Source organism: Mus caroli, unplaced genomic scaffold, assembly GCF_978045245.1.
Source record: "Mus caroli unplaced genomic scaffold, Mus_caroli_1 scaffold_2, whole genome shotgun sequence".
Taxonomy (NCBI): domain Eukaryota; kingdom Metazoa; phylum Chordata; class Mammalia; order Rodentia; family Muridae; genus Mus; species Mus caroli.
The window spans coordinates 67,498,010-67,514,028 of record NW_028227257.1 but is presented as its reverse complement, the minus strand read 5'-3'; the positions used below and the strand labels follow the sequence as shown (position 1 = coordinate 67,514,028).

General features: G+C 40.1%; 1 protein-coding gene across 2 annotated transcripts in view; it reads right to left on the bottom strand.

Moving 5' to 3' along the window:
* The window catches only part of Ryr3 (ryanodine receptor 3), a 569,960-nt gene that overhangs the window by 346,275 nt on the left and 207,666 nt on the right, over positions 1–16,019 (bottom strand). For both annotated transcript variants that reach the window (XM_029469442.1, XM_085834580.1), the window contains exon 3: positions 5,861–5,968. In XM_029469442.1, the coding sequence (XP_029325302.1) occupies positions 5,861–5,968 (108 nt within the window). The remainder of the gene's footprint in view (positions 1–5,860; positions 5,969–16,019) is intronic.

Below are 16,019 nucleotides of genomic sequence, written 5' to 3'. Positions count from 1 at the left end.
TCAACACTCTTCCCCGCAGAGTGTTGTCCTGGGTAGTCTTTGCAAGGTTATCTTTGCCCACACCAAAAGCAGAAAAAGAACAAACACATTTATTCATTCTGTCTAAATATAGGAGTCAAAGCATTAAGCACAATGGCTAAAGAACAGGTCAGCATTTCCATAAGGACTCAGTGATGAGCTACAGCTAAGAAATACTACAGAGGAACTGAGGTGTTGACACCTTCCCATCGTACCCTGATAGAGTACAACCATCAGGGATTGAACATCTAAACAAAGTCCTCTTTAAGAGATATTGCTACTCAAGTTCCAGATCTGTAAGAGATCTGCGTGGAGTTACATTTCTAAGGGGTTTCAGTGTTAGGACCAAACCTAAACCCTCTGTCTCTCTGCTTTGCTGTCTGTCACAAGTGACTCTGCAAGGGGAATTCTAATGCAGGACAGATTAAAAGAGCAGGTTCTGACAGGCATTTGCAGGTAAGAGCAATTTGCCAAGAGATTTCATATTTCGTGAACACAAAATATTATTGGTTTCATAATAGGAGTTGATCACCAGCTCTAGATTAAAAAATGAATGGGGGCAGGTTTCAGAATCATTGTTATTGGGTTTCTCCTTTCTAAATAAAATATGTCAAGTCAAACTAATTAAGAATTTAATGGAATGAGACATGTTACCATTGCACCATGAAATCTTCAGTTAAGAATGGAATGGTATGATGTCCTGGTCTTAACAGAGTGTGGGATAGAGGGGGATTGTCCTCAGGCTAATAATCTGAAAAGCAATGGCCCTGGAAAGACAAAGAGGATGCCTGAAAAAGTCACCAAGACAGGGTTTTTAATAGCTTGAGGCAGTGGCTTTTTACCAGCAAGTATAAGCAACCTCATATTTTCGTACCTACTGTGGCTATTCTGGTGTAGCCTGGCTATCCTGCTTTAAGGTTTTGTTATAGGCAAGCAGGATTATATTATCATATGAACACAGGTCACACTGTACTTTTATACAAAGAAAACATTATAAATTATTCTGAGGTTGTAGTGAATTACCTGTTGTTGGAGGTGAACCATTATTTATTTCTCCTTTTTGAAGGTGTAATATTTTTAACATTGTAATTGGGTATCAGGCTGATTCACAATTACGCACCCATTTCCACCACAGGTCTTGTTCTTTTCCTAATCACATCTATTCTCAATCTGAAGGTTTCCTCTGACAATTAGAAGAGGAATATAGAGTCCTTAAAGTCAGAGCTAAAACTAGATGATTAGCTGGGGAGGCTTCTTCTCTTCTGCACAAAGCAACAGTAAAATAGCACACTTTAAGTGAGCACATGAATAGCATGATCTAAGTCTAGGCTTCATTGCCTATTCACAAGGTCACATGATCTTTGGTGACAGCCACTTGCTTCTCAACAGGCAAAGACATGTCATCTTCAAGAAGGGTTAATGTATTATGAACATGCCATGTCACATATGAGAATTTTTCTAGAAAACATTCTTTGTATCGCATTTCACACGCTAAGGACAAGGACAAATGAAAGGAACCTGAAGCTCATATTAGAGTTCATGGCTATTGTGTAAATAACACGTGGAAATAGAGATGAACCCCTCTGAGGGTATTTATGCTAAAGGTTCTTGAAGAGATAATATCCTTCCAGGTCATATTTCCCATCAATGTTAGAAGGTTGAATGTACTAGCATAAAAGATGTTTAAGTTTATAAAGTCAAATGTAATTTTATGCTTCTGGGTTATGGATAAAATGTAACATTCACATTGCAACCATAGTCTTAATGGTATATAAGTGCATGTGTGTGCATGCATATGTACAAACATGTAGACATGCATACATACATCTATACATACATATTTAACCTCTCCTCTTCGTTGTACAAGCCTGACATTGATAAAGTCAGAACCCTTATAAGGAGAAGTACAGTTAGTCAATGTGTCAAGCAAGGGCTTTAATTTCTAGAGGCATTGTAACATTTAGTGTCAGATCTGTGTGGAGTTGGGCAGTACTAGATTTGATATGTACCTGGTCATTTCATAAGGGATGCTTTCCTTTGATGCAGTATGAATTTTCGTGAAAAACCTTGGCTAGGAGGAAGTGGAGAGATGAAGGGAGGAGCTGTGTTGCTGTCCACTCTGACAAGCAATTGTGAGCCCTGATCTCATTTGATGATCACTCTGAGTGGAAGGTTGCACATTGAGAAGGTCGCAATTAAGGCAAGGAAAAGAAAAATAAGTTTATTCTAGAGATCACCTGGTCAGAAGAGGCAAGACTGAAAGTATATCTGTATGATTCTTAAGTGTGCTGCTGAACTAAAATTAGTTATTTTGGGAGGATGAAGGGATTGGGACATGGAGGGAAATGGACATTGTTTTTGGCTCCACATCATGCTAAATACTCATGAACATTTGATAAACCTGAGGTCAACAACAACAACAAAAAAGTGAGAATACTTTAACATTTGCATGTAAGCATTTTACTTCAAACACCTGTCATAGAGTTGGCCTCATATCAAGTGTGTATTGTTTAGTAATTTCCCCAGAATAAAATTAGATAAGAGTAGATCAGGAGAAAAGTGATACAAAAGTGAGATTAGCTTGGGCATGCTCTGAAAGGCACTGGACCTCTCTGCCCAGAGGCCCTCATAATTAATTCTCCCTTTCAACATACAGCTGGCTCTTATATGCCACTCGCTGCAGCTAAGGACATTTCAATAATAATTCTCCACTGTTAAATTTGGCTAGGTACCTTTGTTTTCTTTGTTAGCAAGAGAAATTACTGTAGAAATGGTAAATCCTTGCAAAAGGGCTTCAGTACACTCATCACGTGAAAGAGCAAACAGCCAAAATAATTTTTTAAATGCCCAGTTTTCTGCACAGCAGTGAACAGATGCAACACACAAGGACCACTTTTTGACTAGAAGGAAAAAAATTACGCTCTTCAAGACCTTCTGTTTGGTGGCAGTCATGATCATTACTGAAAGTAATACTTATTTAAAAGCAGTAAATGGCCATTTCCAAACAGAGTGGTATGTCATCAAAAGGAGGCAGCATCCTGCTCACACTTCCCCAGGCTCCCCTGAGTCTCATTATGCTCTGTCACATTAGCTCACTTCCCGCTTTACTCTCTCCTTTTTATTTCTTAAACTTCTATTTCTTCTCTGCGGAGTATTATCTTCTAAAATCAAATTAACGGATAATAGTAAACGTGCACAGTCACCTCAGGAAAGCAAAACAGACTCAAGAGATTATATAAAAATAGCATTTCTCACACTAAAGACAGAGCCCAGATGGAGGTGTGAGAGGATTGCAGGTGGGTTCTGGTGCCTAAAGCTGTTATCCAGGTAACTGCTTTGTAGAGGCACAAGTGGATACAAAACTATAATAATTTTGAAAAAAATTCTTCTTCTATCTCTAAGATTTCCAATGAAGAATAGCAATTATAATAACAATAATAAGAATAGAAAAAACTATTGGACTATGTTTATATTTGGTAGAATAGCATAAAAAGACAAGACGATACGTTTTGGATACTTACACAATATTGTGACTATTATCCAATGGATAATTAATAATAAGAGGGCAGATAGGCATGCTTGCCCCTACCCCAACCCTCTAGCCTTTCTTGTCTCCCAGGAGATCTGTCCTAACCAGGGACACGGGAGGACTTCCATAGCTAGAGTCAGCACTGCCTGCCTCCCAGGAGGCCTGTTCTAACTCAGGTCACACAGCTCTACCTGCCTCCAAGGAGGCCTGCTCCAATCTGAGACACCCAGCTTCCATTTCTTTAAATTCGTCTTCTCCTTTCATTGGGAAAATAAGTTGTTACTGCTTCTTCTTAAAGACAAAGGTAAGATTAACTCTGAAAATAAAAACATTTACTTTCTAATTTATAGGATTCACCAAGTGATTCAAGCTAAATGATAAATACCTAGAAGCCCTTTGAAATATTCTCTTCAAACATAACAGATTAAGACAAGAACCAGGGAATCATTTTGGGCATCTCTCAACTCTCTCTCTATTCTGGATCCATTGAGTGGGTAGGATTAAGCAGGTCTTATTTGGGACCGACCAACACTGGTGATACTTAATATCAGTCAGGTCTTTCATCAACGATATCTACAAATGATGAATTTTGGAAAGAGGATAAGCACACATTTTATTGTTGTTTTATCAAACTGGCCATATTGGGGTATACAGAGACACGGAGTGCTGAGGTCAATGGAAGGACAAGAGGGTGAAGCCAAAAGAGGTACAAAAATGATGTTACCCAGGCCAAGGATCTAAGGAACAGAGAAGCATTATCATCATGTTGTTGACTAAACCAGATTAATGTAATCAGAAGGGTGAAAAACCACAAACCTTTGGCATTTATGATCCTGGAGATATAGACAGATACTCTTACTATATAGATTAGAGCATTCTGGCTATAAGACTTTAGAAGTCTTGTCTAAGATCACATTAAGGGCTGGAAAATGACCAAGATGTAAACATCTGTTCAATCATGTCTACAGTCACTGTTTCTTCGACCACAACTATATTGTGTATGACTTTATTAATGTCAAATTAGAATAAGCTATGCTTCTTAGTAACCGCAAATAGACCCTCCCCAGGAGCAGTATTTTTGGGGGGCAGACAGGAGAAAGAAACTAAAATTTGTATTGTGAGTGCAGAGTGCAAAGAAAAGCAACAGAAAAGATTAGGGTCTTCTCTGAAACACACTTGTAGGTGAATGGAGGCTTCTGGGATGATCTAATACCTAAACCCTGAAGGATGAGGAGGGATTACACAGGGGAAGACAGAGGAGGAGGAAAGCTGTGCCACACTGAGGAAACAGCTGATAGGTAAGGTGAGAAGCAAAGAGGGTGGGAATGCTGAAGGTAGCAGGAGGGGTTTAGTGTGGCTGGGACACTGAGTGCTGGGTGGGATGCAGTGACAGATGAGGCAGAGAGCTGAATAAGGCTCACCAAATACTGTAGGGCTTTTAGCTGTGTTGGGGTGTTTAGAATTCATCCCAAGCTACTGGAGAAATGAAGGAATTTAAAACAAGGGAATACAATTAGTTGGGCATGCATTTTAGAAAGAACTTCATGGCTGCTGAGGAGGAAGACTGGGAGGAGGCAGTACAAAAGGAATGAAACCAGGCAGGCTTTTGGAGTATTCCAGAAGACAGTGTCATTAGATGGAGTATGGGGAATGGAAATGGGGAAAAGACACTGGATTTGAATATCCAGCCACTACAATTATACTATTTGATGATAAATAGACATAAATGAGTGGATCAATAGGGAGTAGGAAAATAAAAAAAAATACTATGAAATATCTGGGCAATCCTCTGGCTGGAGATCCTTCAGGAAGATAATAGACCACTGTTCTAAATTTAACAGAACCTTAAGGGAGCCCTGTACTTGCTCATCATCTGTGAGATCAGCCTGAATTCTACAGGAGACTGTTGTAGGAAACTGCTGTAGACTCCCAACTGTTGTAACCTGGTTGTGTTCAACCAGAATCATAAAATCTCAGTGAGATTCTCCATGGAAAAGCATCTGCCTCACAGGCATTTTTAGTCTCAAGGTGCTTTTGGACTCTCCATGTTCCCTGGTAGACTCTGGGGTAAGAGAGGGAAGAAGGGATCCTAGCCAGCATTAGTGGTGTGCTCATTTCTTTTCTGAGGGAAGCTGGTCATTTCAAAGGAGAGAGGACTAGAGTTGCTGAGTAAGACGTATCTAAACTTGGAATAAAGGTTTCCTATCTCTACATGGAGGTTTTCCAGTTCTAAACTGGAGGGATGAAATGTCAAATATGCTTTTGGGATGTGGGGTGACCAATCTCAACCCAGGGCATGATTCAGGTACTCACCCCTTCTCCGCCATTTTCAACGGTGTTGGCAAGCATTTCTTGCAGTGCTCTGACAGATAAGGACTGTTCCAGCACGAAATTGCAGACACAGAGATCTGGAGGAATGTACTGTGGAAATAAAACTAGAGTGAGGATGCCAGCTTATACCAGTCAGGGATCAGTCACACAGTGGCATCACAAAAGCACTGGCTCCTACAAACTAGATTATGGCAGCTGGATGGAGGAATAGTAATGTAACAAGGTAGCTTTCCCAGATTCAAGTTAGGTGTGGCTTAATATGGGTTCTAAATGATAAGAAGAAGCAAAGTGTCAAGAGAACAATGCCCAAAATGTCGGGATCACCTCACCTTGACTGATACCTGGTGTTACCTAATTGAAGGACATGGCACCCTCACCCCTACATTCTTTCATTCTCATTCTCTCTCTCTCTCTCTCTCTCTCTCTCTCTCTCACACACACACACACACACACACACACACACACACACACACACACACAGCCCTGCTAAAGAAGGGGCAGGAAGGAAAGGAAAGACTCATCTGTACCCAAGACTAAGTGAGTGAGGCCAAAGGAAGAAGTCCACTGATATCCATAAGAGTTCAAAAGATAGAAGCAGGGGGTGGGGGGAGAGTGTGTTTATAGATTCCAGTGGCTACATAGGAAATCTGTTTATTTATAAAGAAAATCTGGATTCTGTCATGAATAAAGGGACAGCAAGGGGATTAAAAGCTACATAACCATAGCTCCAAACAAGGGAAAGTCCACACAAGAACTTGTGAGCTCTATAGTAATCATTCTAATATAATAGAGTCACTCAGCAGTAATCAGCTAACTTCATGACATTAGCATTTGTTCTGGGATATTTCTCACCAATGGCTAAAGCACCTGCCTTGAACACTGCTGGTAATAGCTGACACTCATCAAAGGAGCACCTTCTCCATGTCAGGCAGGCACTCTGCTAAATGTTCTGCATACATTAATTAGCACACCTAGTCTGGATAAGCACTCAATAAGACAGGCAGTGCTAAGGTCCCAGTTGATCGCCCAGGAAACTAAGGCACAGGTCATTCAGGTCATCTGCATAAGTACTGTATTTGGCTGAGTCAGATTCACTCAGAGACAGTCTGTCTCTAGAGTATATGCACTTAAACTTATACTTTCCCCTATAATAATGAAGATAGTAATGTTTTTCTACAATTAGAACATTTTAGATTAGCAAATATTTATGTATTACCTTTCTGTAAATACAGTGTTTAATATTAAGAAAGATAAAACAAACAAACAGAACAAAGCCTTTGCCCTCAGGACCTTACAGTCCAGTTTCATAGTCCATCCTCTTCCTTGAATATAGAACTTGTGACTTTCCTGAATGCCATCAATACATCAGCACCATGAAAATAATAGCAACGAGAAACACAGAGCTGCTAGGTAGAAGATGGACGTGTGTGGTAGTGCAGGCAGAAGGGAGTCTCAGAGATAGCCTATGTCTTAGTTTCTGGCTGAGCTGCCTGCTAGTTTATTGTATTCAGTCTTCAGAGAAACCTGTTTAAAGGAAAATAATAAAGATAACAAAATGTCTTAACTGACAGAGAGTAATGACCTCAGTCACACAGTGGAACAGTCTCAAAAAGGAGTTAGTTATGAAATAACCAAAAGAACCACAACTGTAGCCAGGTAACTGTGCCCGACAGCCAGAATATCCTTTGTGGGTACATGTCTTCAAAGTTGACATTAGGTTGTTCGTGCCTGAGCATTTTGCTTCGTGTGTACTAATGATGAGTTATGTGTCCTCAAATAACTCTGGCTTTTGTGCTTCTGATGGAATACTCCCCTCACCTTTGTGAACTTTTCTAGAGAAACAGAGGGGAATAAAATTACCTAAAAAGGAGATCTGATCTACTATGGTTAGGGAGGGAAAAGGGGTCACCTTATCCCAAGCATGCCCTGCCTACCCCATAAATATTCATAAACCTTTAAAACAGTACACAGTATGGAATCGATGTACCAGTCTTCCTACTTTGGGACAGCTCACTCTGATCTCTTTTGGAGTGCTTTCTTTGTTAAGTAAACCACTTAAACCTTGTCTTTCAACTGCATCTTTCCTTTGAGAGGAGCAGAAAAGCAATTCCTCCACCTCCCACTGTCTGTTCTTCAGAATAGGAAACAGCAACTGACAGCTATTCCTAATGCTTCAAAATAGGCAAAGCTGTTTCCATGGAGTCTGATTTAAAGGTACAGGTAGCCTGTTCCTAAGACTCAGCTACCTTCCCAGACGTCTGTTTTTTATTTTAAAATTAAAGATAATGGCATTATTAAAGGAATGGTTCTGAGTTCCTTTAATTTTCATGTGTTTGTGCATTTCTCATCTTTCTCAACTTTAATGTCCCGAAACATAATAATTGAGTGCCCTAAATATGAGATAGTGTCCTATATGTTGGGTCTTCTGGGAACATTTTCAATAAAAGTTTAAGACCCCGTTGTTAAAGTATTAAGCTGGGAATGGGCCATCCTATCCCAATAGCTGCTAGATAAGGTGACTTCCATTTTTAAGATCTTTTCTATTACGGATCTGAAGAAATACTTTTCTTCCTTCCTTTCTTTCTTTTTTATTAAATCACTTCCTGGTCCTCCTTCCCCTTTGCTTCACCCACCTATCCCCACCTCACCCCTGCCAGAATCCCCCTTCCCTGGGGCATCAACTTTCTACAGGATTAAGTTCATCCTTTCCCACTGAGGCCAGACAAGGCAGTCCTCTGCTATGTACGAGCCAGGGGCCACAGACCAGCACCAGCTCTTTGGTTGGTGGCTTAGTCTCTGAGAGCTCTGAGAGCTCTGGATCAGTTGCCACTCTTGTTCTTCCTACGAGGTTGCAATCCCCTTCAGCTCCTTCAGTCCTTCCTCTAACCATTAGGGGTCCCCACCAGTGGTTGGCTGGCTGTAAGTATCTGCATTTGTCTCAGTCAGTTGCTGGTAGAACCTCTCAGAGGACAGTCATACTAGGCTGCTGTCTGCAAGCACAGCATGCTTAAGTAATAGTGTCAGGGTTTTATATGTACATATGGGAGCCCATTTTGGGTTGGTCACTGGATGCTTTTCTTCAGTTTCTGCTCCAATATTGCCCCTCTATTTCCTTTAGTTGGGAACAATTCTGGATCAAGATTCTTTTTTTTTTTATAGATATTTTCTTTATTTACATTTCAAATGTGATCCCCTTTCCCCTCTGAAAACTCCCTATCCTCTCCTCTCTCCCCCTGCTCACCAACCCACCCACTCCTGCTTCCTGGCCCTGGCATTCCCCTATACTGGGGCATAGAACCTTCACAGGACCAAGAGCCTCTTCTTCCATTGATGACTGGTTAGGCTATCCTCTGCTACATATGCAGCTAGAGCCATGAGTCCCACTCATGGTTGGTGGTTTAGACCCAGGGAGCTCTGGAGGTATTGGTTAGTTCATATTGTTGTTACTCCTATGGGGCTAGAAACCCCTTCAGCTCCGTGGGTCATTTCTCTAGCTCCTTCATGGGGGACCTTGTGCTCCGTTCAATGGATGGCTGTGAGCATCCACTTCCGTATTTGTCAAGAACTGGCAAAGCCTCTCAGGAGATAGCTATATCAGGTTAGCAAGCTCTTGTTGGCAGTGGATCAAGATTCTTGAAGATGGGTGGGTGGTCCCATGGGCTAGAGGTGGTGGTCTCTTCAGGTTCCATTTCCCCACTGTTGGGCATTTCAGCTAATGTCATCTCCATTGAGTCTTGGAAGCCTCTCACATCCCAGGTCTTTGGGAGTTTCTAGAGGTTCCCCCACCTTCCACCCTAAATGCTGCATATTTCCTTTCATCCTCCTGGCCCTCTGGGCTTCTCTCCTCCACCTTTCTCCTCCCCCTCCCCTTCCCCACTCAGATCCCTCCCTCCCTCTGCCTCCCATGATTATTTTGTTCCCCCTTCTAAGTGGGTTTGAAGTATCCACTCCTGGGTCTTCCTTCTTGTTAAGTTCATTTGGTTTGTGAGTTTTATCATGGGTATTCTGAACTTTTTGGCTAATATAAGGACTACTGTTCTACTTAAGTTCTGTCTCCAGAAGGTCTGCCTAGACAGCATATCTAAAAGCCTAGTTGTTCGGGAATTCTGGTAGAACAGGGCCTTCCCCGATTCTCATCATGTCGGTTTTAACCAAGGAGAAAGGGTATTTATTGCCTACCAAGAATATGACACTTTCCTTTCCCCTTTTCTTATTCCTTCATTCTTTTTTTTCTTTGTTTTTGTTTTGTTTTCAAAGTACATTCCCACAGCAGGTGATTATCTCATTTTCATGGGACTCAAGACAGCCAGCAGCTGAGACTCACAGCTAGCAGGGTGGAAAGTGGTGCTGTTATGAGTAGAGCACAATTAGATGATCAACGATTTTTCTGGAGACTATGCTGTAAGCATATACTAACCAACACAGTATCTCAGAATATGCCCTTTTAGGAGATTTTAGAGAGGTGTGTCCACCTGGATTTCATGTCACTGTATTATAAAATGGAAACACAGTCTTTCTTCCTCCTTGGCTTCCTTAAACCACATGATTTGGAGATTTTTTTATTCAGAAATGTCTGCAGCTAAAGTTTATATTTGAAAGGGGCCTTTGGACTAGTAAGTCTAATAGCCTCATTATGCATGTCTTTAATAACTAATCTATTTAATCAATTTCTTTCACAGCCTCAAGTATTTGAGATCCTTTCTTACATTAGATTACCTGATATCTCAACCTTTTCTCTCTGTATGGTTTGGTTGGCAAGCAGATAGGAGCTATTGTCTCTGCCATCATTCATTAAGATGGAGGGCTGATGATAACATGGACAGTTGGCATGCTACAATTGTATCTGTCCTTTCCCTCTTGGTATTAAATTATCAAGGAAATATTACTTTCATTAGTTATATGAGTAGATACATTTAAACCAGGAATAGTTTGCATCAGGAGGATCTATATCCAATGGGAGAATCTTAAAGATCCTCATGGTTTTGTTTTTGTATCTCTAACATGTGGCCCCTGCCTGCAACTGTTTATATTTGGAAAAGTAATCATATTACTTTAATAGCACACAGAATAACGAATGTGTGGGCAGTGTCAATGGAGAGAGCAGAGTAGCAGAAATATCTGGAGAAAAACAAAATGCAACTTGTGAAATGAATGAGCACAGAGTCATCTGACCCGTTATGCCAGCTGCCATCCTTAATTAAACTCCAAACTGGACTGAGTTCCCACCTCTCCACCTCTGTAGAATGAGCAAAGGCTACTCGCTCATCAAAGCTCATTTGTCTGCTGCCAGGAGAGTCTCTCAAGAGGCCAGCTCATTGTCTCAATGCTTAGGAGCCTGTGCCTCAGTCACTCTGTCTGCCAGACATCAGGCACATAGTTGATGATTCTCAGCACGGAGAAAAAGGCTCTGTTGACATCTGTTCTGAAATAGTTGCTCATCACTCTCCCAGCCCTGTCCTTAGCCTACACAAGCATTTCATTTCAGTGTCCTACAGAAAACCTTGAGCTGTCAGAGCCCTGGTAAGCCAGGAACAAGTGTTTACTTAGCCTCAATATGTGTACAAATGCAGGGAGGCCCATCTATCTGTTGTCCATGCTCTATAAACTTACATAACAGCATACATTTTCTGAGGCTTGATGCAACCAAGCTGGTGGGTACTCATGCCTGTATCAGTAGAGCTTTCATGTTGCTTTAGTATCCTTCAAGAGCCACTCCACACTGTACTAGCAATACAAGTAAACCTTCAAAGAAATAGAGTAAGGAGTCAAGTACATGGAAGAGAATCACAACCTCTCCCTTGCAAAGTTAACCATGGTCTATTTCAACCTGTTAAGGTTTTGATGTGCTGAAGTCAGTCTATTTAACAGGGAGTGGACTCTCTAAAATTCACCTTATTCTACTTCAATACCCTAGTAGGAATACATGATTGATTCTCTGTAATCCTTTAATACCATCCAGACATGTATTAGTGAGAGTCACTGTGACTGAGCCTCCCTGCCTGAGTCGTTCCTCCAGACCTCCTTATCAGGATTTCACATATTTTCTTCTCCCATAGTTATGACTTTTTTTTTTGACTTCCATTAATTAATTTATTTCACATGGTGCCATATCTGAGTGATGTACCCTTGATATGAATAGATGGCCCACAAAGCAAGTTAGAATATTATGTACAGAGTGACAGTACTGTAGGGGAGGATGACCCAAATTCAAATCTCTATTCCCCAGTTATTAACTAAATGATGGTAAGCAGGTAATTAATTTCTCTGCTCCTTGGCTGCCTTCTCTTTAAAATAGTATCTCCTTAGATGAACTTCTTAGGTTTAAAGAGCTTGGAAGAATGAATGCAGGCAATGGCATGAGTAATGAAAGAGGACATCAAGCTAATTGTTCTTGTAGCTCTAACCCTCTCATAGGCTTGCTTTCTTTCTTTCTTTCTTTCTTTCTTTCTTTCTTTCTTTCTTTCTTTCTTTCTTTCTTTCTTTCTTTCGTCCTTCCTTCCTTCCTTCCTTCCTTCCTTCCTTCCTTCCTTCCTTCCTTTCTTTCTTTCTCTCTTTCTTTTTTGTGGTGATAGAGGAGTGAATAAAATTACATTTGATGGTGAAAGTGAAAACACCAATGAGAAGCTCTACAACTCTAGAGTAGCCATTCTCACAGAAGTGCTCTGAGATGTCTAGACTTTGGGTCCAGTTGATTTCTCTGTATGAAGATATTTCATTTGCAAGTTCTTTATAATAAAGTTTGAATTTTTTCTAAAAGTTTAAAATTGGGGTCAGCATTTACTAAATACTATTAGATGACATTCAACAAAAATTAATGAAGTATTGATGGCTTATTTAAATATTCTGTTTTGAAATCACTATTTTGTATAATATCTCTGACCTTTGAGATTTTGCCATCTAGTGGAATGTTAGGGAAATAAATGGATAATTTTCAGCCTGTGAGGCAAAGCATCAATATTTGAGTAAGGAAGTCTATGAGAAGAACCATGTTAAAGGCGGTAGAGGTGGGTGGTGGTGGTGGTGAAGCAGTAGGTGAATGAAGAACTGATTGTATATAGGAATATGTTTTTGTCAGGGTAGAACTACCAAGATTAAAAAGTTAGAAGTGAGATAAAAGAAGCAATAGGTGATGGTTTGAGAAGTATCTTGCATCTTATTTCCAAAAAGTGTATCTTTATAGCAGTAGGATAGCAATAAAGAAAATTATATAGGAAATAATATGATCTATTTTGAACCTTTGAAAAACCATTGTACTTATACTGTAAAGTGATCTAGGCCAACAGAGAGACAAATTAGGAGATTATTTCAGAATCAAGGCTTGAATTAAAGATGTGGCAGTAGAGATAGAGATATTGAATGTATTTAGAAAATCTAGAGAAAGTTAGGAGAGGTGGAGCATGGTGACTAACTGGATGCAGGGGATAATGAACAAGGGAGGGTGACCAGGTTCCCATTGGTGGGATAGGGGACAAACAGCAACCAGTAAGACCAAGCCATGGTGAGTCTACAGTAAGAAATTACACTCAGTACATTATCTGTTGTTAAGATTGACAACAGGTGATGGGAAACAGGTGAACTCTTTGTGATAATGTGTGGATATTTCTAAGGTGTCTGTAGAAATACATGGATCAGGGGAAGAAAAGAAATGTCAGAAACTGGTGAGTATTATTCCCACGTAAGGTAAATCCCCAAAGTCCATCAACTAATCTCATCTCTTTCCCAAGCCGTCACATAACTAGTAACTATTTAAGGAACATAAATATATGTATCCAGTGCGTTAGCTACTGTGTAAACAAAGAAGCAAAATAAAATATGGTTCCTATCCTTCGAGTTAGGAGACTTTAACCTATATGAAAACATTTGTCCTTTGCATGAGACTTTTCTCTTTTTCTACTTAGATAATAGTAATATTCTTACACATAGAAACAATTCAATTTTTTGTTAGTGAGTTGTCATGATGAATTTTCTTTCTACACTTTGTTTTCTATGTATTTTTTTTTAGAATTAATTTTTTTTATTAGGTATTTTCCTCATTTACATTTCCAATGCTATCCAAAAAGTCCCCAATACACTCCTCCCCCAATCCCCTACCCACCCACTCCCCCTTTTTGGCCCTGGGGTTCCCCTGTACTGAGGTATATAAAGTTTGCAAGTCCAATGGGCCTCTCTTTCCAGGGATGGCCAACTAGGCCATCTTTTGATACATATGCAGCTAGAGACAAGAGCTCCGGGGTACTGGTTAGTTCATAATGTTGTTCCACCTATAGGGTTGCAGATCCCTTTAGCTCCTTGGTTAACTTCTGTTTAAAACCCCATTAATTGAAGTGGTAGTTTCCAAGTTATAGGATTGTTAAAAGATAAAGACTATTGGCTATATAAGAGTTAGGAGAAGGACTGAAGGAGCTGAAGGGGATTGCAACCCCACAGGAAGAACAATATCAACTAACTGGACCTCATAGAGCTCCCAGGGACTAAAGCACCAACCAGAGAGTTTACATGGGTGAGTCCATGGCTCCAGCTACAATATATCTATATCTATATCTATATCTATATCTATATCTATATATATATATATATATATATATATATCAGAGGATGGCCTTATCTGACATCAGTGGGAGGGAGGTGCTTGGTTCTGTGGAGGCTTATTGCCCAGATGAAGGGGGATTCTACAGGGGTGAAGCAGGAGTGGTTGGGGATTTGTGGGGGAGCACCCTCTTAGAGGCAAAAGGGAGGGGAGATGGGGATGGGGGTTTGCAGAAGGGAGACCAGGAAGAGGAACAACATTTGAAGTGTAAATAAATAAAATAATAATAATAAAAGATGAAGACCAGAACAAGGGGGTGGTTAGGGCTACTGAAGGCTCTTTTTCTAGATAGGGATTAAAATAGTTCTCATGGAACTTTAGTTTCCACAAGAGTAAGTTGCTATAAAAGAGAAAGACTGATTTTTTAAAAAAATATCTGTCCCATCTCAGTATGTAATCTCTTTCATTTGTCCTCCTTCCATGATGCCACCTGCCTTAGACTTCACCAGAGCCAGACAAATGCCAACCTTAGAATTTCAGTTTCCCAAACTAAGAACAAACAAAATACACTTTTTTTCTTTACAAAGTCTCAGCCTTAGGTATTTTGCTACCACAGCAGAAAACCAAAGGCTACATCATCACCTTTATTCTCTACCATCCTGCTTGAGGCTGTCTAGTCAAGGAACACATTGTTTGTTGTCCTGTACTTTACATTATTTAGACAAAGGAAGTCTCTTTCACAATGGGCACTATGCCTGCTGGGGCAGTGCTGGTCTCAGCCCCAGGAACCTAGTTTCCATGGCTACTGTGTTTATTCCCTCTTACTACCCTGTCTCAAACAGGACTGATAACCATCTTCTCAAGATGGCTCCATGAAGCTCTACTCAAAGACATGAATAAGACTACTTCAGAAGCTTTCTTGTATAAGAAATCATCCTCTTCTTATAGAAAATATGCCAAATCAACTAGACCCCATAAGTCTAGAGAGAATGTGGATAAGATTGGCATCTCATGTAACAGCATCGGGACATACAGCGACGGATGCAAAGTTTGTATTCAGGAGCTCTGGATGAGACATTATCTCATCCACCTACAGTAGACATGAGCTCATTATGAACTTCCAATCAATTATTGATGGTACATAATTATTTGTACTGTGCTTGTAATTCAAAAGCAGAACCAAAACATCCACATTCTATACCAAACAGATTTCACTTAAATATTTATACAGTTAAGTTCTTTAAAAATCTGTCACCTCTAGAAGTTGTTGATTGTTTATAAAGAAAAGTATATGGTGAATTAGGCTTTTTCTTAGCTTCTGAATTTCTAAGAAAATACAAACAAACCAACAGTTGTTTTATAACCACATTAGAAGTAGGTCAGTTGAGATATAGAGGAATTTGACAACAAGTAAGCAAAGAAATAGGTATACAACCTATCAATCCAGCTGTCTCTCTGTGTATCATCTGTCTGGATGTCCATTAACCAACCAACTTACCATCTATACATTTTATATGTATCAATGTACCCATCTACATAGCTTGTGCCAGAGATTGAACTAAATGTCCTTTAAGTATAATTTAATTTAACTCTTATCTCAAAGCCCCATTGGGG